At 28.7% G+C, this 26187-nt stretch overlaps 1 protein-coding gene across 5 annotated transcripts in view; it reads left to right on the top strand.

Annotated features, from left to right (window-relative positions):
* LOC136989153 (delta and Notch-like epidermal growth factor-related receptor) overlaps positions 1-22874 on the top strand; it is a 49669-nt gene extending 26795 nt beyond the window's left edge. For 4 of the 5 annotated variants that reach the window (XM_067287251.1, XM_067287254.1, XM_067287255.1 and 1 more), the window contains exons 2-10: positions 7688-7791; positions 11722-11933; positions 12906-13042; positions 14253-14406; positions 15692-15916; positions 15981-16217; positions 20358-20486; positions 20560-20818; positions 21472-22874. In XM_067287251.1, the coding sequence (XP_067143352.1) occupies positions 7688-7791; positions 11722-11933; positions 12906-13042; positions 14253-14406; positions 15692-15916; positions 15981-16217; positions 20358-20486; positions 20560-20818; positions 21472-21601 (1587 nt within the window). In that variant the 3' untranslated portion in view covers positions 21602-22874. The remainder of the gene's footprint in view (positions 1-7687; positions 7792-11721; positions 11934-12905; positions 13043-14252; positions 14407-15691; positions 15917-15980; positions 16218-20357; positions 20487-20559; positions 20819-21471) is intronic. The other variant, XM_067287252.1, reaches the window with a different exon arrangement.
* The last annotated feature ends 3313 nt before the right edge of the window (positions 22875-26187 follow it).

Below are 26187 nucleotides of genomic sequence, written 5' to 3'. Positions count from 1 at the left end.
TTCTTTAACCGAAAAATATTCTTCAAGTTTACTTGAATACGGGAAAACGAAGTTAGAAACTACAATTCCTTTCTCATAAATATGTTCGAATCAAATGAAACCTGTCGCGAAAGAACCAATAAAAAGTTTTTAATTATTATTTTGTTTTTGAAGCAACCAATAAACGCGTAGACTGAAAAACTTTTCGATTGAAGTATCAAATCAACTTTCGACAGATATACAATACCCGATAGGGGAGAAGTTTTCAAAAGTTTTACTTATCCAATTATCAATATTAGCTTAAAACACAGCTGTTATACAATGCCAGATATCATTACAGTTCATTTATGAAAGTATATTTAAACATATTATTATTATTATTATTATGGATTTTGACAAATGGAATGATTTTTTCCTGCGATAGTGATAAATTGAACTATAGTTTAAATAATCGGAAAAAAGTAATGTAAATTATGTCTCGCGTTTATCATTAAATGGTTATTTGACTAAGGGAATATCCATTTTTTAAGAATGGTTCATCTGCCGGACCGATAACAATGGGAGTAATGGAGGTCCGAGATCTGACCATTTGTAGAGATGCCAATGCCTTGTCAGTAAAATGAATGAACCAGCCTGCCCTATATTGTCTGTTCTCTTTTTTCTATCTTCTTCCATTAATAACAAGCTCGTTTTTGACATGTATTTAAAATAAGTCATTGGAAAAATTACTATAATATCACTAAGTTTAAATTACCTAAGTCAATTTTATCATATTCTTTCACAAGAGAAATTCGCGTAACAACAGCAAACAATATACTTTCTTCATCTCATTATACTTTCTCAGTATTATTAGATTGTTATATTCAAAAATATGAATGAAAATGCCCGAAGGCTTTTCCCGTATAACTACTTTTCTGCATGACAAGCAGAAAAGTGAATCTCGAGAGAGATATTCAGTAGTTTTAGAAAATGTATACGAATTGAATAACTTTGTATAGAAGTTTTTGGCCGTGTCGTTAGTTTTAACAAGGCTTTAAATCTCTCATCATCACCCCATCTAATCTCGTTATCGCCTTTAAATGTCTTAAATTAAAATTCGTCTTAGCGTTTAATTTTTATTTATAAAAATGCTTCTATTCACCTGTCTTCTGTATTCCCGACTGTTGTCTCATAACTGGAAAGAGTCCAATGCCAGATCGATTCCTAAATGCAGGTTCCTTTTCCTATCAACTATCACTTATTGCTCCAGTTTTTCTTTACGTTATTCACAATTTAGGAAGGAAAAAAATTAAAGACGTGCTATTTCTTAAGCTACTTTTTTGGCATTCTGTACAGCAATTCCTTGTATATTAAAGATTAATACAAGACATTGAATTCTTTGACGTTATTCATTCCTCCCTTCCTGATTTATTCAATGGTTTCTATAATACCACCACTCTCTGCTAGTGTCATGTGTTATATATTTTATTTATTTTTCTCCGACTACAGATTTTATATTCACCTAGATCCTCAGAATAGTAAACATGTTTTAAATTCTTACTCAGATTCAGCTTTGCTTTTTATTTATTCTATAACTTTTGATATCTTTACTATAAGAATATAATAATCTTGTTAACATATTCTACGTTCAATCTTATTTCCAAAATAAAATAAAATGACTTTAAATAAGATCATTTATATATTTATTTTGAATTAAATTTAAAATATTAGATTAGATTTTTCGTAAATATTTAAATAATTTCATTATAAATCCAGTTTTCATGCAATTTTATAGTTATTTACTCGCTGATTTAGTGACAAAAGCCTATACTTTTTAAAGTTTAAATCTTTAAATATTTATAAATATATATTGAAAATTTAATTAATTCATAAAATTCTTATAAAAATTTAAAATCGTAATTAACAATTAGTAAAACTTTCACGAAGTGTTAGAAGTTTCCTACAGGGAAGTCACTCGACTATATAAAATAGCATCTTAGTTTAAATATTAAATAAAGACTAAACTAACAGATGGGAGGAAAATGAACAAATGAGGGCAATTGCTAAGTAATAAAGCATACCACTTTCTGAATAATAAAAATTTTAACGTCATACTTTGTATATTCCTTCTGCTTTTATTATTGCAGAGTAAGTGGTCAACATAATTTCAAATTCTTCTATTACACAGTTTAGTATCGTCCAGTAGTCTCCAGAGGACCAAAGCCGTAAACTTTATGACTGATAGTAAATATTTAGGAGTCCTAGTTTCCTTTTGGGCATGTATATAGCTGAATTACAATTAAACTCAATAGGGCAGAATTTGATGGATTTCTTTAAATGCAATCTGCTGAAGGATAACTAAAACTTGATCCCAAACAGTGTTACTATACGAAAATTCAATCCAATTTAGTCTAATTGTAAGGGTTTAACTAAATATGTACGATATTGTACTATAATTTATGCAATTTATCGGAAAATTACATAAATATCATTTCCTTTTTATGAGATTTTGCAATGTTATGAAGAAAATTATGAGATTCTATAAAATTGCCAACTTCTCAATTAAAGTCTTTAATAAGTTCATAATTTGGCAATTTAGAAACCGAGAATTCTCTTATCTGATGTTAAGGATAATTTTCCTTATTTATTGCTGTAGTCATCATAATGTTTTAGATAAGAACCTAAATTATACGAATAATTAGAAATAAAATCGAGTTTGATTTCTTAAGAGGCAAAGTTTTATGTTCGAAACACTTAATGACCCTTCGATTCATTTGCTATTCGTTATTTTCTTATAAATTTTATTTATTAGCACAAATAGACTTTATTTTCTTCTATTTTTATACTAACTAAAACTTAATTTTGAATCATTTATTTTAAGAAATAATTACATTTTTAATTTTGAAAATTTGTACATGTAAAGAAACATTACTTCAGAATTATGTTGTTTAATAATTCGCTAAAAATAGAATTTTATATACAGAAGAATTCGTTAAATAAATGAAATTTTATAAAAATCTAAAATGAATATTTCATTAGATAAGACGAAATTTTCTTATGCTTGTTAACTTCTTAATTTAAAAATTCGATTAAGTTAAGAAAGTAAAGATTTTAAAAACATTTTTAACCCTGTTATTAAGTGAACATTAGAACAATATATTAAGAAAATGAAGACATTTTATGCTAAATTATTGTTCAAATCAATTTTTAAACAAATTTTTATTTTTATTGTTTTGCTACTTTGATTATATTTTATTAAATTTGATTAAAAATCTAATCAAAAATAATTGAAATTTTGCACAAATTATGTTAATATATTACTTAAATTTGCATTTTATTAATATATAAAATCGAAATAAGGACAATTTTATTTAATTTTAACGTTTATTTAAAAATATAATTTTGTGTTGTGCTATTAATTATATGACAAATCTGAAGTTAATCAGAATATAATAAATAAAAAATGTTTCTGAATTGTGAAGTTAAATTATAACTTTCTGAATTGATTCCTTTCTAGCATTTCTCATAAAATCTTCATCCATTCACCTTTCTGTAGCATTTCTTAAGTGAAAAACGATCTTCAATCATCTAGAAAATGTCCAAAGACATCGAAACTTTCTTCTTTTACAATAAAATACAGCTATTATACTTAATATAACTTTAAAAATATCTTAATTTTTTTTAAAAAATAAAAGCCAAATTATCGGAGATACAATATTTTTATTTCATAGATTTATTTTAATCAGCATCTTCTCGCAAAAATTCAATTTATAAAGACGAATAAATAAATTCCTATAATAAATACAGTGTTTAAATATTTAAAATTACCTTTATATTTTATATAAACAACTTTGATTATTTTCTTTAATTACTTTAAATGAATTATTATTGATTATTTCTCGTTAATGTCGGTTTTTCTTGTCTCTTTGGATATTTAAAATTTAAATTTAAATAGTTAAACGGTAATATTTCATAACTACGTAAAGTTGAAATTATTTTCTAATGGGAAAATAATGAAATTAAAGAGGGAAGTTCATATAAAACTTATAATGATTTTAATTTTGATACTTAAAGAGAAATATGGCAAGTAATCACAGATTTTGTTTTAATAAATATTGTTAAGTTGTAATTTATGGCGAATTTAATAATCATTTTATCATTTGAAGTGCCATAAAACAACTTCTGGAATTCTTTAGGATTAAAATATGAAGCCAGATCTTTAAAAAAGGGTCTTAGAATAGGTCTATTAAATATCTTTAATCGATCTATAAAACCATATCTAAAATGGCTAAGATTTCCAGTCATTTTTGATAAGATATATTATTTTCCTACGGAGAATTTAACAGGAAAAAAATTTAGACTCTGTTTTATGCCATTTCAGAAAATAAAATTGGGATTATACACGTATATATATATATAAAAGTAATCTAATAGCATTTTCTGATCCCTATAAATTTTTAAAATCGATTTATTTTAAGACTATAAGGAAATTGAATTTAATAAATTATTTAACTAATTACAATTTATTTAATTAATATATATATAATTAACATTTATGTGTTTATATTACAGGATTATATTATAGATATTAAATTATGTTTTAAAATTCTCTGCGGTTTCCTTGAGATATTTGAGATTTCTGATCGATAAACGACGTGGTGATAAAATGTACAAGTTTTCCTGCTTGTAGAAAGAAAGAGATAGCAGAATTATTCGCTCTGGGCTTTATTTTTTTATTATTATTGAAGTTTAGGAGAAGGTGTTTTGTTTTAAAATCTAATTTTGCTCTTGTTTTACTTTTATATATTATCATCGTAACGCTATGAAAGTAAGTAGAACTGCATTGTTCGGCACGCAATACAAAAATAACATTATAATAATAATTAAAAAAAAGGATAGAAAATGTGATTTACAGTATTAAATATTATATTCTTGCTCGCGTATTTCTCATTATTCGGCGTAGAAACCTCCATTTTAGCAAACAGCACGTACGATTTTATGAATATAAAAAAGAGGGATGAACAATTCGCGTGTTTTACTAATAAAAATTATTCAGATATTCAGAATTAAATTATCATAGTAATTAATTTCTTAAACAGATTTATTCAGTTTATATATATATTATTTAATTAAAAGCTACAAAAGTTTAAGGTATTTAACATAGACTTGATTATTATCATCATAGTAATTAGTTTATAAAACAGATTTATTGAGTATACGTATATAAAAACGAAATAATAATAATAATAATTATTATTATTTTTAATCAAAATCTACAAATTTTTAAGCTATTTAATGTAGATTTAATCAAACACTGTCGATATCATTTGTACAGAAATACTTATCTAAATGATTATTGTTTAAAAACTAGTAAAAAGGGCAGAAAAAATAGTAAAGATAGCTTTTTTCGATTTTCTAAAATGTCTTTTAAACGACCTTAATACTTAAAATGTCTTTTTCGAAGCGAAATATCAATTTAACATTTTCTCCTTTTTTTTCCAGCTTAATATTTTCCTATATAGACATTATAATATCAGAATGTCTTATATTGAACTGGAATTTCGAAAAACTTTTGTATACGATTTTAGTGTTTGTACAGTCGATATTCCAAAGAGAAAGGCGGATTTATAGGAAGAAATTATTTTAAAAATGCATTTATATATATATATATATTTCCTCGACCAAACTGCATCTTGTTTCGTATGAAAATAAAAATATATAACAGTGAATAAACCATACTTTATATATATATATATTTATTTATCGTGAAAAATTGCATTGGTAAACTATTATTTAGAAAAAATTTTAAAAGTAAAATCGAAATTCAAAACTATTTATGATAAACGACACGGCTTAATGTGTCTGATAAAAAGTTGAAATGAAAATTTTCGATCCTGAAGTAATAATAATAAATTTTTAAAATGTACAAGTGCCAGAATAATAGAGAAAAAAAGGATGACAGAATAAAAAGTCAAAAAGATTGTTAGAAATTCTGGATAAAAACTGTTCTTTGATGGTAAACTTACATAAGAAAAAACTTACATTTATCCAAACTATCCATAGAGAAGGAGGGGGAAACATTTTTTTTTACTACTTATTTAGATTCAAAATTTATAGTTGAATCTTAAATCTTTTATAAATCGAAATAAATATGGATCCTCTAAAAACAAATATTCTTTTTACGTTTATTGTATTTTTATAAGAACGGGAATAACTTTTAAAGTATTTACTTTATAAACTATATAAAAAAATAATAATATAAACATTTAATATTTTTATTTAATAGCGATTCTTTAATCTTGTGCAACAAAATAAGCAGGATAACATAGAATAGGTATGACTGATTCTTATGGATGCTGAATCTGTATTATGTTTGTTATTCGATTCTCTTCTGTTGATATGCTGTTTTTTTTTCTTTCTTTTATTCGTTTTTTCCTCCATCCATTAAGTCTTTGATCTAAGTAATAATTCACTTTTTTTCTGAATTTTTTTAAATTAAATTAATATGATGAATAGGATGGCTGGCTTATAAAACAAATAGTACTTGGAAGCTTCAGCAATAATTGATAAGAATCCTACGAATGTTTTCGTAGATAATAACGGGAAAAAGTTTTATTTCGTTTTATTTTTTAATCGATGATTACTTTATCATTATTTACTGGGTAAATAAAACAAAATGAGAAGGATATTTTTAATATAATGGACGACTTAGTCTAGTGTTTCCCAAGCTTTTCGGACTAACGCACCATTTTAGTGCATATATTTCTTATTTTTACACAGCTTCAAAATGAATTTTTGCCCCTTATCTTCTAACCCCCTCGCCCCCAGCCCCCACTCGAGTCTTCTGAAGGGAGCGATAGCGCCTTCAGGGCAATAGAAGACATTGTGTACGAAAGATTTAGTCAAACAGAGATTACATTAAAGCGAAACTATTGAGAAATTTGTGTTAAATCAAATTTCGAATTTTGAATATTTACAAATATTACAAATTTTTGATTTTAAAACCTTATTATCTAATATCCATTACCCGTTTTTTAATACGAGGAATATTCATACTTTTCTTAATAAAATTCGGCATATTTAATAATAAAAGGAGCGCACTTCATCTTGTAAATACAATTAGATTTAAATTGATCGATGTTTAAAAAAAAATAAAAGGGAGAGAAAACTTCAACAAGATTATTTTCCAATCGAATAAGAATGTGAAATTCTTTAGCAAATCTGAAAGAAGAAAATAAAATCTTCACATCTCTATGATTCAGTCCATAGAGATCTAAAGATTATTTCATACGGAATCAAATTTATATGCTACCGGGAAATCTATAAAATTGGTTACTTTTATTCACAAGAATATGACACATACCAATTTATTTTTTATTTGATAAATGCTTTGAATTTTATAAAATAATTAGTTTTTGATTTTACTTTTTTGGTTATTTTTTGTAGTAGTATTATTTAAATTATTTTGATGAATGGGTTTATCAGAAATCGGTTTTCTTGTTTATAAAATGATATTTTAGGATAATGTAATTCGAACAAATCAAAAATACTTTTCTATTCGAGTAAATTAAACGATTTATTTTAGAAAATATTTAAATACAGTCAATTTGTTTTATGTTACAAAAACTTTAAATAAAAATTATTGGCAATTTTAAAAATTGTATAACGTTGAAAACGTGGGAATTTTTTCTTTATTAAATCTCTTATTTGTTATCGTTTCTTTCCACAGATCGCTTGCCAAGTAGGTGACCCTTGCACAACTTCATCCTCTCCTCAAGACGGTATACTTGTATCCGTTCTTCAAGTTGATCTCCAGCTCGGTGATTGGTTAACGTAAGTATGACGAAATTCAAAATTTGAATTTTTGAATTGAAATTCAAACGTTATTGGCTACTTTCTACGAATTTTAAATTACGTAAGAATGATGATTGGTTAGTTTAAAATGACATCATCGACGTTTTCTTTTTAAAATTAGGCTTACTTCTTAACCTTTATTCAAATCGATGTTTCTTTTGTAAGATTACTTTTAAATAATAAAATACGATCAATAAAATTTTCAATTGGATTAATCATCGTAGCTTAATTAATTATAAATTTCTATAGAAAATGTATGAACGAGATTATTTTTAAAGATTAAAAATAAAAAACTGTTATAAATTAGAAAATGTCACTTATTTAAATTATTCATGTTAATGTGATGATATATTTTAAGATTATTTTAAAGATTATAATAATGGGATTAAAGTTTTAATATAATCAAAATTCAAATATAAAAGAATGGTTCATTTAATTTCGATTTTCTTTTGAATTCGGAATAACGACTCAGAAAATAATAGAAGAACCGAATCAATTTAGATTAGTATTGATTTCCGTTATAAATAAGATTTTATTTTAAAATAAATAAAAGTAATAAGTTAAAAAGTATTGTTTCTTAATTTATTTTATTTTATTTTTTGTTTTTATGGTCAGATGGCCGAGCGGTTGGGGTATAGCCTACCGCTCTGGAGGACCCGGAATCGAATCCCGGACGGGTCAAAACCTCTAGGAGTTTTTCGAAGAATGGTCCGGATATGTCATGGTATGGAGCCTGATATATCCATTGTGGGCCTCGCCCCATAATGAACTAAGACGGCCGAATGGCCGAGAGGTCAAGGTGGCAGCCTACTGCTCTGGGAACCCGGGATCGAATCCGGACGGGTCGAAAGCTCCATAGGAATTTTTCGGGAGGTGGTCCGTTAAGATATGTCGGGCCCCGACCGTGGTGTTGTGTGCCTGGCCGAACCCGTAATGGACTTGCAAAAGGCCTTTTAGTGCCCGTAGGACAGAAGGAATTTTTTTAAATGTTTTTCTCCCCTTAAAATAATAAAAGTATTGTACTTAATTATATTTTAAAAAATGTTATTACTTTTATTTTTATTATTAAAAGGGGAAGAATAGAAATTTTTTATAGGACATTTTGTAAGATATATAAACATTGGATATTTAACTTTTTGAAAAACCGATTGATAAAAGTAAATTTTTGACTTTTCCACTTAAGTTTACGGATATTAAATTTCTGTTTCTAAACTTATAAAATATTGAACGTGTCAAATGCCGGATGGTAACGAAAAGAATGACGTCAATTCTTTTTAATATTTGTGGTTTATTCAACTTAGCTGTCTCCAAGAGGAATTTTATTAAAAAATTTTGAAAATAATATGGACGTAGTTCGGTATTTTTTAATTAAAAAATTAAATTGCAATAATTTACATATATTAGTAATTACTTAATTAAATCTAATTATTTTTAATCATTTGTCATACAGAATGACAAATGGGACGTATTCCATAATAAATTATTTTATTTTAAGCGCTGTAAATTCCTTATTGGCACAATAAATTTGACGAAATTCCCATTTAAATCTATTTAATTATTGGTCATTTTCTAACTTAATTGGCTGTTTGGAAAGGTGCATTTCTGTGCTTAATGATTCAATGATTGTATGTAAATTATACGGGTATAAATGAGAAAATTAGAATGAAAGAATTCAGGTCCAGCTTGCAGAATAGTTTCAAAATTGTCGCATGATCAGTAATTCTAAATAAATTGAATAATTTTCGCAGGTATAAATTAAATGGGCTATTTTCTCTTAGGTGAAACGGTATTTTACGGAAATTTTGATATCATGTCACGTATTTTAGAAAACCTTAGCTTGTAGTTGAAAAACCAAACATTTGTGCGCGAAAGAATAAAATTTTACAGAGTTGTTGTCAGCATATAAAACAGGAATTAACGTAGAACAATATTCTCTCGAGAATATTTTATAGGTAGACATACTCAAGCGGAATACCGAATAACTATATTTTGTTGAAAATTCCGTAAATTTATTAAGTCATAACACACCAATAATCCAACATATGTCATAAATGGGAAGTGCCAACAACAATTATAAAATTTACAAGCTTCGTGTAACACGCGTAAGCTTCAAAAATGATGCTTTTTAATGTATTATTACAGATAATAGAATCACGTAACTGTTGAAGCATTTAAATTATGGAGATGTGAATATATTTTGTATACCTGCTTTACATAATAAGAAAACTTCCCACAGGAACGAAGTTTTCTATTTAATTGAATTTCCTTTCTAGAACAATAAGGCAACATTAATCTCTCGAATGTATTTTCCTCGAAATTTATTTTGTTTATTTATCCTTAACCTTAAGTAGTAAAAATTCTATAAAACTGCATATGGATAACCATAAGAAATTCACATTAGAATACCAAACTAAACCAAACTTCTGCCAAATTAGTTGGTTTCACGGGAATAAATCTATAACAATCGAGGTTTATTTGCAAAAGTAATAACATTTGTACATCCAAATCCTTCAAGTCAAATCGATTCGAGCAAAGTCTGTTGAATTAAGTTATTTCCTGTATCGATTTCTATCTCTTTTGATAACTTTTCACACAAATAGTTCGTTAAGTCGTCAAAGTAGTGGAATAAAGTAAATTACATTAACTTTATACAAAACAAGTTACATGTAAAGATTCTTGAGATGCTTTGAGTGACACCATTTACAACTTTCTAACGAAAAGGATAACTAAGAAAGGATAAATATCTTTAAAAGATATTTATTTGATGTTCGTTTAGCTATTTTATTTAATTATTTATATACTAAGCAAGATAGATGTTTATGATCTTTAGTCACGCATCATTTGCGCAACGTCGTTTTTTACCCCGCGATTTTAATGTCGCATTCTTAACATTAATTCTTTTAATAAAAATTGGGCGATTTTAGAAAATTTTTAGTGATCTTTTAGGAGAAGGAAAAAAGAAATAATCCCTCTTTCTTTCTGAATCAATAAATCCAGATGGAGTTGATAGAGTAGCAGTCAAATGGCGTAAGAGAATATCTGGAGGTTTTGCAATGACTTAAGCTCCATTACATCCCTGCTTCTATTTCTGTGTTATTTTCCCTTTGATAGATTTTTTTCTGTCCATTTGCTACTCTAGATGTTTCTGAAGCTAGGAATGAGATAACGTGATGAAATAATCGACAGGTGGTTCCACGTTAACATGTATGGAGATCGAATGAAACATTTCAAACTAGTAAAATTTTATACACCTTGGTAAATAGTTTTGTATCTTGAGGATAGAATTTTCCAGTCATTTTGTTAATTCCAATCGATATTACTCATTTATTGTTCATCGCAAATTATTAAAAGCTAACTATTGCCAGACCCAAATAATATAAATTATATAGATACGAACACATTATTTATATATAATCACATGATCAGGTAGATTCATTGATCTGTTCTCTCGAATAAATAATTTATTTTATCAACGAACGTGTACCAGATGGCAAACATCGATTTTACTTGAGCAAAAAATAAAGTAAAAAGTCAGAATAATATAGAGTAATCCGGGAAAATTGTTTTCTAAGACGATTTAATGATATTTATTGCTTTTAAAGAATAAAATTTAGAGATTTTAATAAAGTCGAATTGAAATGTTATTACTTCTATTATAGGAATCGAAGTTCTTCTCTTCTCTTATGGCCATTTGAGTTAACAATGTCGAAGTTGATGATGTCCTTAATAATAACTACTTGATAATAACAGTTAAAATAATCATTAAGAATCATCAGCGTTGCATGACATAATCAAATACGATACATAATAATATAATTACAATATTAAAGTAGTATGTAAATGATAATTATAATTGTAATAGCATTAAAGTGGTGAATTATTTTTGAGTAGTTTTCCCTTGGAATTTAGGCTTTGGATAGACGTATCAGATTATGAAGACAACGACAATAAAAACTGGACTACTCTCCAGTTAACCATCAATCCGATGTCATTGGAAGAAGTTTATACTTGTGACGTCATGAAACAACCCGAAGTACCATTGATAAGCAGACCAGCTGACATCAAAGATAATGTCTCCCTCGGAACGGATATATTAACAGCGGGAGTGCATTTATTCAGTGGTAAGCATCGGTTCTGAGTAATAAGCCAAATGAAGTATGTCGACTATTTGTCTAGGCCTTTCAACCTCTATATTTGCGCATACATCATCCCCTCTTTAAGTCTCGGAATGTTAAATCTGGTTAAAATCAACTTAAATCTGACGACAGCGATATAAATTCAGGTTAGAAAAGCAGAAAAGCAATAAATTTGAAAATATAGGCTACTCACAAGGGATGATATAATGTTCTACTTTGAAGATTTAACAGTAAAAACTTCAATCTATTTTCATTTTAAATAATATTTTCTTCATCTGTGTCCAAAAAGTTATATGTAATATTCTTTTATGTACACGAATTCTGGTAGATATTTATATTGCACTTAAAGTAAAACAGGCTTTTCATACTTATTAATGTATTAGATTCATTTAAAAATATTAAATATATATATATATATATATTTACTTTGAAATCTATTTAATTTGTTAGTTTAAGTTTTAAATCACCCATTATGAAGATTATGTTGGACGGATTAAAAGAAAATAAATAATCGTGAGAAGTGGAAGAAAAGAAGAAAAGCAGGAAGAAATTCCTTTAAGGAAAGATCTTTCGGAATATATATTTTAGTTAAAATTGATTGAAATATTTGAAAGAAATAGAAGGAATATCTTCCTTCAACCACTCACTAATCTATTTAGAATTTTTAAAATTATTTTCCATTAAAATATACAAATATTTCAGCTGATATTTACATAGAACCACATATTTTTATAAGATTTTTTTTATCTCTTCCACTTTTTTCCGGAATTATTTTTTCTACTTTGATAACATATTTAATATAATATAGCACTTATTCTCCGTTTCTAATTTGCAATGCAAATAAAACTGTTTAAAAATTGTTGTAGGTTGCTAACTCAAAACTTTTTAAAATTTAATTAAATGATAAAGATTTCAAAATAATATTGAATTAACTTATTTTTTTATATTTCTTTTTAGTAAAGTTAAATTTTCCTTCAGCAATTTGTGGTCTGAGTTGGAGACTTAACACTACAGTGAAACCGCAAGAATGTTCTAAAATGCCTTCTACGGTATTATGTTCAGGCTATGGAAACTGCATCAGTGAAGCCGATAAGGTAGGTATCATTCTAGCTTGGAAATGTTTCTTGGAGTGTAATCTTAATACGGCAAAACTATTAATTTTATATATATAAAGGTATATAGAAATTCGGTTAATGTTACCTATGGTTCCAAGATGGCGGCTTGTCTGATTCCAGCAAGGAAACAGTGGGGTCGCTCGTTCTAACCTAACCTAACCTATTCTAATAATTTTGTTGGTAATAATTATGGTAATTTATTAGAATAGGTTAGGTTAGGTTAGAACGTGCGTCCCCACTGTTTCCTTGCTGGAATCAGAGACGAGCCGCCATTTTGGAACCATAAGTAACATTAACCAGAAATCCAACGTGATAGCTCTACCTTAATTTATTATCTATACTTATCTTAGTTATATATATATATAATGATATTTTATTATTTAAATTTAATTATGTATAGTATTTTCGGAAAATATAAATTCATAAGGATATTGGATGAATATCATGAATAATTTCATATACTGTAACAAGGATGCCGCTGAAGGTATGTAGCATATTTGTAAGCACCTCTAGTGAAGGGTATGCCCTTCACTACATGTGTTTACAGATATTTATTATAATATAGCGTAAAAATTTTACCTTATATTATAATAAATATACAAATCTAAACAGTAATATGTTTTTATTTCAAACAATGGAACCTATATTTTTACAAATAATTGCTCATTTTGTTCTTTCTAATGCCAGTTTTAGCCTAAATGTTGAAGAAAAAATCATAAACAAACCGAGTTTACGACTGGAAAAATATATCAAAACTTTAACAAAAAACAGAAAAGAAAAGACTTTTTGAAGAAATTATTAATTCCTTATGAATACTTTTTATCAATTTTTTTTTATTGTCAAGAATTGATAATAAAATAAAGTATCGAATTATCATCTTTTTTTCTATCTGTTTAACCAAATTTATCGAAGATTTACCTATCCCGTTTTGCCCATATAGTCAATAGCTAAACAAATATCTCTTGTCGCCACATTCTTCTCAAAATCGATAGAATGTTTGCAAAGGATCCACTATGACATTGTCAATATTAAAACTTCTCTTACTTGTCAAAATGTCCTATGTGATTGTTTGGACGTGTCGAATTGCGATTGAAATTTTGGATATTGATTGCTCTTGTGTCTATTTTATCAGCTGATATTAGAATCTCACCGATCCATCCACATGCTGAAGAATATTTTTCTCTTGTAGGCATCTTTTACGTGTCGTTGCTGTCCAGGATACAGCGGGAGATACTGCGGAGAAAGAGATGGTTGCTATGGGAACCCTTGTAAGCACGGAGGATTCTGCGTAGACATCTCCGAAGGATTGATTGGGACCACCTATCAATGTCTATGTCCTCACGGTAAAAACTTTTTTAAATAAAAAAAACACTCGCTATTTTTAAACTCATATAATTTAATTTATCACACGGGAACTTTTCTACGGTAACGAGAAAGCATTTTATTTTTATGAAGAAAATATTTTTTTAAAAATAATAAAGATATAAAAGAATGTTTTGCCAACAAAAATGGGACATAAATGCTATAAAAGTATTTATGTTCCAATTTCTTAAGGACTTGGAAAAAAGTCATGGTCAAGGTTATTTTCAATTGATTGTTCGGCACGTTTAAATTAATAACTTAATAATTATTCAAATGTAATTTATGCAAATGTAATGCTAAAATTAAATCAAAATATAAACTGAGAAAACTTTCTAATATTTGAGTTAAATATTCCCCGAAAATCTCGACTGTTGTAGGATATAATATAGTTAAAGCTAGATATTAATAGGTAAAGTTTATTTTAGTTTAAATGGCAAAGCTATTAAATTGAAACCTTCATAATTTAATGCCACGCGCGTCTGTGTGTGTAGAGTGTAGATAGCATTTGTACACTCGGTGTAACGTTCTTGAGATAACACGGTGACAGAGAGGATTACTGTTACTGTGATCGCTTTATCCGTCTACCACGGTCTTCTTTCTGCAGACATTTGACAATTTTTTCTGACAAGTGACTATATTGATTGTGTGTTATTGACAATGATCATGTTGGCGAGACGAGTTAGTCTTTATGCAATGTATTTACGTAAGCGATTGTTACACCATTTTTTCCCCCTGTCACTAATAATGTTTACGATACATTTCGCATGTCACATCGCGATTAATTTCTCCCATGTTTAATATTTAATGACATAATTTATTTTTGTCGGAACTTAAACTTGAATTATCGTAATTATACTTGAATATATAATCGAATAAATATTCTGTTACATATCCGCTACGTACAATTAATGTGATTATAGGTTTCTAAAGTCATATTTTAACTGTCGCAAAGTATGCTTTTAGTGGAAGTTAATATGAATTTTCGGTCGATTACAGTTGTCAACTTTTATGCTACTTAATTCAGAGTGTAGCATATATTAGATACGAAGATTTATCCTTCTGTTTTTTTAAAATTATTTATAATTTAAGTGAATAAATTATATGACGATAATTAAACTGTGTTTACTGTTATTATTTTACATAAAAATGTGTCTATTAAGTCGTCCGATTGTAATAATTGTTAACAGGGCTACTATCAAATCAACTATCAAAGATATTACGAGATAAAATGCTTTAAATTAAATCGAGTTTTTTTCCTCCTCTTAGGTTATCGAGGCCAGTCATGTGAAGAAGAAGTTAATCAGTGCGATAAGAAGCCTTGTCACAACAATGCCACTTGCCACGGTAATCAGACCTCATACTATTGTGACTGTCCACAAGGATTTACAGGAAAAGAATGTGAGATCAACATCAACGAATGTTTATCGAACCCTTGCGTTCATGGTATGTGTGAAGATAGTATAGCAAAATATAAATGCTATTGTTTACCAGGTGAGTTGGATGACCTTCGAAATCATATTTAAATACTCCATAATTAATAAATTGCATTATCTAGGTTACGGTGGCGATCATTGCGAGTTTGAATACGACGAATGCGATTCCAGTCCTTGTATTAACGGGGGTGATTGCGAAGATCTTGTTGCGGGTTATAAGTGCCATTGCGGACCCGGTTACATCGGCAGGAGATGCCAGATTAAAGTAGACCTTTGCAAACCTAATCCTTGCCCTCCACCGGCCCAATGCGTCGACAGAGGAAATAATTATAGCTGTATCTGTCATCCGGGTTATAATGGTAAACTTCTGTCTTTTTTTAATATATAAATTAAACAAGATGCATAGTTTTCTGATAAATGTAAGCACACCGGACGAAATTAAAGTAGTTTATGTGCGAAAGGATGCGGGATGTAGAGCAATGCTAGAATACATTATCCTCTTTTCTGATTTGATGATACCATAGAGTTGATAGGTCGTTCAATATAAGCCAAAGGGATTTATGGAAATGCATAAAAAAGCAAATGAATGATGTTCGAAATGTCCTTGATAACACGCCATACTAGTCATAAAATAAAGTGTGAAAAAGGATAGAGCTATTTTCTATTCCAATTCTGTTGAAGGAATTTTGCAATTTAAAGTAAAATCTTAAAAAATGTTTGAATAGAAAAAATTTTAATAAGTAAAAAGTTTTAAATGATAATAATAATATTAAGCTTTCAAAATAAGAATTTAACAATTAAATTAGATTTAAACAATAAACTATAAGCTAATTTAACTTTAATTTTTAATTTAATTTACGCATAAGAGAATATTAAATTGTTAATTTTTAATAAACATGATTAGTTTTAAATTAAAATATTATTAAACGCATGCTATAAATTATTCTTCCACACGTTTATTTCATATTAATAATGATATATAGTAGTTATAGGCATCCTGGTATGCAGAAAACATATATATTAGGATACCAACAGAACCTTTCATATACCTAAAAAGCACTTTAGTACTTAAATTTTTAAGCAGAAATAACGTATCTACTCGGAGAGTGAAAGTAATAGAAGATGGAAAAGTATGTTTGACCTCAGATTAGAATTGAAATCATCTCCCCCTTTCGGAAAGAAATCCGATAAGTTTAAGATAAGGACGTGTCACAAGTCGTTGACAGTTGCGTTAAATAAGCAACACTTATTTTGGAATGAATATTTAATGTTGCTTATATATTTTAGTACATTTCCAACCTAAACTCTTATGCATGATATACTGAAAGTTGTGATGCGGCTTATAGAATTTGTGTAAACTTCGGAATTAACGTTGATAGATAAAGAGATGTTTATAAATGCATAACAAACTTTTATTCAAATCGTAAGAAAACATTTAATTTTTATAACCATCAATATATCATTTAACTGTAAACCAATAATGTATTTAATTATATATACGTATATATAATAATATATATTAACTTAACGTATTAATTGCTATAAAAGATTTGATATATTAGTCACACATCCAAGATCAAACACATCTTTACGTAATTTAGCTTGTGTGATTGTTTTTATTTTGGATAGATTTATCATGAAATTTAAAGATTTTTCCATTATTCAAGGCTTTAATAATTAGTTAATTAATAACAGATCAAGCAATTTGATCAAAATCTTTGATATTTTAACCGAATAATTTGATATTTCTTAGAGTGCCATAGAAAAATATTAAAGGTCCACTGCTTTATGCAATGTTAGTTCATACAAATATACTCTACAAAATTAATATATATATACTTTATATGCAATTATATCTAAGCATATTATGCTTAAAATTATAGTAAATAATCAAAGACACAAATGCTTAAGAAACCTTTTTATTTTACTTGAAATTATTTTCTATCTTCAATGTTCTTATCTAAGGTATACCAGATAAAGTGAGCAGAACTTTGTTACTCATGAAAGATGTTAACCCAACTGCCATAAATAATCATTACAGAATTTAACTTATTAGAATAAGTAATACGTTGTCGTATTCCAGAGAAAATTTTTAATAATGAATCACAACTCACTTAAGGGAGCATCAATAAATTATATAAAAAGAGAGAAGAAAAAGTTGTTAAAATCGAAATTTTAACACATTTTTCTTTACAATTTCGAATAATTTATAGTAGTTGCTTCATATTTAAGGCAAGTAATAGAATTAATGACTTCAAAAATAATATTTACAATCTCTTATATAAATTTTAACACACATTTAACAGAAGTTTTCATGATAAATACCTCGTACACTTACAATTATAAGAATAATATACAAAATATTACACAGAATATAATATAAAATAGAGAAGAATACACAAAATCTACAAAGAAGCAATTATCATCACTATAAATCCGAAAGATGATAAAATCTACGATTTTTATTGACGTTTTTTTCATGTTACTCGCTATCTCACTAGTCGTTATCATCATTTCTGTTACAAAAATTCCCGTTATCATCTAACTGTTTACATGGAGATGTACTGATATTTAGTATTCCGCTCACGGCATCGAATCGTCTACTTAAAGATTGGATATTCTAAAGCTAAGATTAGAGAACTCATTATTATGCAGTCAATGTTATTCTTAGCTAATGTCAACTAAAATAGCTATTTATTGTTAAATTATATGAATTTTTGAAGGGTCGAAGACATTCAAAATCTGTATATATTAGTCCGAGTTACTCATAACAATAAACAGTTCTATACGAAGTAATTGATGTCTGCGTGATTTATATCATAATTAACGCTTGTAAATTCGAGAAAAATAATAATTTAAAGATATTTTTAATCAAATGTGATGTTTAATTATTCAAAAAATGTAGAAACTTCGTTGCGAGTTATTAAAAATCAGTGGAAAATGACAAAAAAATGATAAAGTTTGTTTAGGAAAGAGAGAAGTAAAAAAAGACAAAAGAAAAGCTAAAGTATTCTTTTTTTGGGGGGGATATTTTTTGTTAGTTTCCAAAATTGACTTTTAAAATTAAAATCTTCCGAGTTTCCGCAAAGTTAATAAAAATATTCGTTTCAAAATTTAAATGAGTTGCTTGAATATACCCTAGAGACATTATTTTCTTTGGTGAAAAATTGAAAGCAATTCAATATTCCTTGTGAAGTTCTGTTGATATTAAATGCTCTTAAAGATAATTGGCAGAATTAGTTAGAGCTTGCACTCTAAATATGTTAAATCAAAACGACGTTTTTTAATATATCTTTATTGACAGCTAAAATAATATTAAAATGAAAATTTGTCGACAAGTTATTTTAATGAATATTTAAAGATGTATATTGATTTTTGAAAGGTTTTAAATTACAAATATTTATGCGCATTAAATTATTTTCACACAATAAATATTACAGAATACATAAATATATTATGCATTCTGAAATATTTACAACAGTTAATAAATATTTATTAAAACAGAAAAAATAATGATATTAATAAAAGTAAAATATTGCAAACTATTTGTATTAATATTAAAAAAAATTTAAGCAGGAGGGATCCGAGTTCGAATCCGGACAATCGAAAACTCCAGGAATTTTTTTTATAGAAAGTGTGTCTCGTATATTTCGTGCCCCTTCCCTCATTACCCGGATGCCCTAGTTGTGGGTCTGGCCGAACCCACCCATGAAAATGATCTTTTTAGCGCCCTTAGGAAGGAAAGAATTTAAAAACAAAATTTAATTGGCTACCATTTTTAATCATATTCTTAATTTATTTAATTTAAAATAGATATTCTCTATCTCAAATTAGTAGTATCTTGTCCCTGTACATCATACTCTTCCTGATAACAATAGAGTCGTGCCGATCATCTATGTAATTTCGTTCAGGGAAAAGTTTTGAATTGAAATTACGTGACTTCTGGTCTAGTTCGGAAGTTCGTATATAGTTAATTAGGACTCCTGCCCCTAAGCTTTCCGTATTCGGTCGCGATTTCCACCTTTATCGAGATTAAGAACAGACTGACAGACAAACAGTGGGAATTTATAGGACAACTTTTTTTTTTAATTGCAGCCTAATTAATTACAAGTGAAGAATTAAGTCAAAAACACTAATAACACAATTATAATTACAGAATACGAAGAATAGTTAACATGAAAATTCTTATAAAAGAATCATAAGTATAGATCAAGTCATAAATACAATCACATATTATCCTTACAGTTTGAATTAATTTTGTTTTTTTTAATCAAATCGCTTGAAACTATTAAATAAAACGTGAAAAGTCAGCAATCCATTTTTAGTTTGGTTTATCTACAGCATAAATTGCTATTACGAGATGAGAATTTTAAATACGATACAACTTAGAATTGCAGTCAGACATTAAATAATCGTTGGCCATTTGGCGTTTTACAGCTTTTACAAGAGGAAAAGTGGTGTGCCGTAGCTGTAACATTTTGAAATATAAATATTTTCAGGTCCCGGGTGTACGCAACATTACGATCCGTGTTATCCAAGCCCGTGTCAAAACGGTGGGACGTGTTTTCCGAATTTGGATTCTTTTTTCTGCTCTTGTTTGCCTGGTTACACCGGAGATATATGCGAAGGTAACAAGTTGACAATTAAACTTTGTGGAAAATTGAAAATTTGCGCTTATAGAATTAATTATTATAATTGCAGAAAGAATGTATCCTGCTCAACCACTTCCACGCACTTTGGAGGACACTTCGGTGCACGTGGCGGAGAGAGATAACGTAGATGCTACAGACGTAACTCTGGACCATCTACACAACATCTATATCGCAGCTGCTGCACTGGCAGGTGCTTGCTTAATTGTGCTGGCTGTGGTCGTTATCTGTCACTGCAGGGTGCATAAAACTTATCAACGTTTCACGAGAAAGTTGAGTAGATCGTGTTCCGATATTAAGCAACAAAAACTGTGAGTATCTCCATAGACGTATTTTTCTTTAATTAATTTATCGAAATTAAGCGATTTATTTTGCCTATCGTGTTATCGGGATGAATCGTTAACTACAGAAATAAACGAGAAAGGAAGTAGAAAGGATAAAATCACGCTCACAGATGGTCCTATCAATGTTGATTATCCGAAGCAATATTAATGACAAAATTTCATTAAAGTTTCTTTTATTTTTATGCAGGCGATGTCGCTAAGACATCGCCTGTATAAGACATTGCCACCCCCTGATATAACGAACAATAAACAAATCCCATTAAAATATATAGTAAAATACAAAGCAACAATAACAAATTAAACAAATAAAAAAATTAATTAAAATAAAAATTTATATTTCGCTCTCGAACTTAGAAAATTGAATTATTTACTGGAACTTTTTTCCTTCTCTTTACTAAACACTACTTAACGATTCGCCTGTATTAGGAAAACGTCGTGCTGGAATTCACGTGTAGTTAAACATATAATTTAGTATAACTTTTACGTATTATAATTGAAGCGTAACGTAAAATGCAAAAGAGGTTAAACCAGCACGGCATGTAGATATCACTGTTTATTTTAAAAAGATATTAATGACCTACCAAATCAATCAACTCAGACCACTCACGGTATATTCCCAGCGAAGACCCGGACAAGTTTCTATTGAACCTGCGTGGAGGCGTTTCTGAAAGGAACCATTGTCCGGATCCCGGATACGAGGCCACCAGCGTGGATTTGGTAGACAACTTGAGCGCGCCTCTCATCGACTAGCAAGAGTGAGAAAAAGAGGACAACTCTCGCTTCGGTCCTGCCATCGTCGTGACGTCATCTACCCCTCCCAGTTTTTTGTACATCTCGTGATTGAAGTGGACCAGAACGCATTGATGTAAACGTATTCGAGACTATTGGAAGATGGCGCTCACGAAGACTTTCCTCGAACTTAGTTATCATTTGATAGGGTCGCTAGCGTGTGCTTATAGTCATTACTACTCTAGGAAAGAATCTCAGCAAAGTATTTGTATCCGAATGAATTATATTTATTCTCTCTTGTGTCATTTCATTACTTTTTATCTATGTATTTATTCGAGGATATTTAGGATTATCTTCATACAACGAATTTGTTGCATCGCGTTGTTATTTTTTGACCAGAAAGATCATCTTCCATTTTCTCCCAAGTGATTTGTCAATTTAATCTTATATTTATTAGATAATTAATGCGTGAAAAATTATTTGATACTAATAAAAAATAGCCCCAATAAGAATTTTATATGTGTTATAAAAAGGAAAAACAATTATTAAAAAAATCGGTGGAGTGGTAAATTTTTATCTACGAGTGTAATTATAATTTTGCACAATGACGCTGTTAAGACCATTAAAAAAAGATTGACCAAAACAGATTTTCTCAGCGGGATTAATAGCAAAATTAATTTGAATGGCGCGTGATCAAAAGTGGTTTCTTTCTTTGGAAGACTTTTTTAAAACTCATTCTCTTCAAATACTCTTTAATACCTGGAGATTTATGACTAGAAAGATTCCAAAGAAGGAACTACGTGACCTATTTAATAGTGGGTTATTTTTCACCCATCTAAACAAACCAAGATTTCAATGACGCAAGCTAAAGACCAACCAACTTTGCAGAAAGAAAAGAAAGTGAAGTAAAAAAAATCAAATATTTCTTGCAAGGATTTGAAAACGATTTTGCCAAATACTGGAAGGTATTTTCAGATGATCTGTACTGGTAATGTCTTCAGAACTCGGTTGATCGATTGTTTAGGGTCAGGCGTTAGAAGGACATTAGAATCACAGCCTACAGAGATAGACGAAGGAAGATTATTGGTCTAAGTGATTTTTTATTCTTTTGCCTTTTTTTTTTAATTCCCGGTTAGCTATTTCCTGTACATCATGTCTGTAAATCTTATCTCGGTACAATTTAGTGTTCATCTCACATAATAAATAAATATATATAAATGTAAACGTTACGTGTATGATTTTTCTATAGTTCTTTTCTGTATATCCTTATTCTAATAAAAATCATTTTTATGTATCTAAGTCTAGATATTTTTTAAAAAAATTGATTTAAAAAAGTTTGTAAAATCGTTTAGGAAACTTGATTAATGAAAGTTTTATAGCGGGGAGGAAAATAAAATAAGTTGTATCTGATACGATTATCATCCCTTTAAAGTTGTACAAGTTTATCATTAGTTCGGTGGCCATCTTGAATAACTAGAACTAATGATGAAACTAAAACATTACTAACGACAAGATTCAAATATCTAAAATAATTTCGGTTTCAGAAACATTTCGAGATCGTAAAATTTGATTGAAAGTTTTGAACTGATAATGTTCATTAGAACCTAACGACGGTATTTAATGGCCAAAATTCAATGCGAAAATTGAGAAATTGCATGCCAAGTCTCCTCCTTTCCCTTATGGAATATCCATTTTCGTGATATTTGCGCAAACAAACTTCAGTAAATATTCTCTAATTTAATATTAATTAATTAATTATCGTAGTGTATATGGTAGAATATCGATAATTCTTGAAAAGGGAGTGCAAACGGCAACGATCCTTTCTAGCCACAAACGTTTAAGACTAAGTAGACCCATGCGATAGTTAGATTTCGATATCCAAAAGTAATGTTTTCTAAACAGTCCATCAATGTCACCGCTATTATATTGTAGTAGACAAAACGATTTTAGAAGAAATTCTTTTATTTTAGATGTAAAGTCCTGTGGGGTAGAACCACATCAATTTGTCACGACCCTACTTATCAATCACCTACGCTTGTCTGGTCATGTGACGGACATTGCAACGTCAGCTACGTTGTAAATCGACGGAGCATGCGGAATAAAACTCTAGAAAAAAGGAATTTACCCACTTTCCCATCTGAATTTTTGAAGTTTATGCGATTCGAAGAGTTACTTTGCGTGGAATGGGATTCGAGTTACACAAAGTTATCGTCTCATAATGCTATTTTCGTTTCATTCCTGTTATTTATTCTTTGAATTTCTGTAGCTGCGAATATTCTTTGACGATTCTCGAAACGCGCTAATGAGTTACTTTGACCACATAAATCTCATAAAGAGTGATTTACACGGGCGGTAGACTTTATCCCTTTAGCTAACCATTCCAGTTAATGTACTATTGTTGATTCGCCCAAAGCAAAATCTCCATTTAATAGGACACTAATCAACTACTCATTCGACTCTCTGATTGCTATACATAATTAAATTATCAAATATTGCTGCAAGCTTTCTAACTAATGAAATAGCGAATACAATTACGACAAAATACAATATTAAATATTTTATTATATTTTAAAAACATTATCTAAAATTTATAAATCCTTACAAATACACTTCTACAACAGCCAGTGTCCTGGCAGCCAGTGGTATTAGTATGTAATCACATTCACTCCTACTTTGTTAACTGATATTACAGATTTTCTAATAATTACCGGCATTAAAAATGATCTAAAATAATAGAAAAAAGATTCCGAATTTCTGAAGAAGATGGAAAATTTTCTAATCGATTAATATCAATTTTATTTTTTAAAGTGTTTCTTTAAAGATTGGATTGATGGGGTAAGGCAACGCAACATATGGGCGATCTGCTAAGAGGGATATCTCCCGGGAGGGGGTTTTTCACGTGCCAAACACCTAAATAGGACCAGTTTCCCTTTTTATGGGAAACTGGTCCTATTTAGGTGTTTGGCACGTGAAGAAACCTTAAAAAACTTTACGTGGCCAGTTGGTTGGTCGAGTGCTAACCTACGACCACCACTACCAGTATTCAGTGGTTTCATCCACTCGACCACTGGTAAGCTTATTTATTTATTTATTTTTTTAAATCGAGAAGTGCAGGAAACTGAAATATGTATTTATCAAGTTGAAACTAAATTTAAAAAGTGGTTCCACTTCTCTATCCTTAATTCAATAGCTTCGATTTTATTTTTTCTCTTAGAAATGTTTCATTCTAACGCTTCCTCTTTAATACTTAATCTATCTGCAATGTAACTTAAGAGAAAAAAAAACTATATATATAATTAACGAAGAAAATGGAAATGATGTGCAAATTTTTTAAAGTAACTAATTTAAAATTTTATTCGTTTCAGAAAAAAATATACATATTTTAATGCAGCAAAAACTATGCATTTTTATTTAAAGCAATTGGGAAATATAGAAATTTCTAATAAGAATATAATTACATTTATTGTGACAAGAAGAGACAAGTTACAGTGCTCATTTCATTATCAATGGAAAAGTACAAGTGGTATCGATTTCAATCAGTAGAAATATAAGGAAGGAAAAGATGCTAAAACTCACTTTTGCTTGCAATTGTAAAGTTCTTATATTTAAAGGAAGAAAGCTTCGATGATTTCAATCTCGACTACATTGAAAGCACTTTACGATAAAAAATTGATTTAACTTTATCCATGTTTCACATACTAACAATCTACAGATCCTATAATACCTCAATAAATTTAGAATGATTGGATAAGAGGATTATACAATTCCATCGCACGAATTCCAACCGTTAGACAAGCATACGAAAGAATGGCAACCACTTTTCTCTTAATAAATACTTTGGCCCATTTTTCTACAGTTATTTATTTTCATTATTTCATAACGTATTCTACAAAAAGTAAGAGAAGGGGGAAAAAATCCTCATAGATTTTACACTGAATTTGACAGTTACATATGTCACTTTCTCTCCCTTTCTTTCTCTTTTTCTTAACTGTGTACAATGCATTTGTTCTTTTTATATCACTAACTGGTGATATGTTAATGTTTCAGTTTTTTTATATATTTTTTTATGGTGGACGCAACGGAATAGAAATTCCATTTACAGGAGGATAATAGACGACGTGATCAATGCTTAATTGGCACAACGATAGAAATTCTTTGGAAAAGTAAAAAGTTTTAATTCCATCAAGAATGGAAGACTTTTTCTTATTATAATATGCCACGGTTGCTAAATTCCAATTCAACTCTAGATTATTGGAAAAGTGTAGTAAGAGTTAGATTTTAGAATGTAGAAAAAGTGATTGCTAGGTAAAAAAATAAATAGATAAAAAGTAAAACACGATTTGTATAGATTGTCTGTTTTTCGATTTTCTATTTAAGATAAATTTTACATCTTTCTATATATATACGTACATATATAGAAAGATGTAAAAATTTTTTTATTTTCTACAATTCTTGGATTGCTGATGTTTCCTCGGACATCTGGAAGGAATTTTTTATCGTTCTGTTTCAACTTCAGTCATTATTACCTCACATACTGGTTTCTTCTCGGCTCTATCTTCGAAAAGTATTCCAAAAATGTTTCTTTTCGAACGATAGAAAAATTTAGC

The sequence above is a fragment of the Centruroides vittatus genome, unplaced genomic scaffold, assembly GCF_030686945.1.
Source record: "Centruroides vittatus isolate TY-2023 unplaced genomic scaffold, ASM3068694v2 scaffold_435, whole genome shotgun sequence".
NCBI lineage: Eukaryota > Metazoa > Arthropoda > Arachnida > Scorpiones > Buthidae > Centruroides > Centruroides vittatus.
Note: the sequence above shows the minus strand (reverse complement) of the source record. Positions and strands in the feature narration are given on the sequence as shown.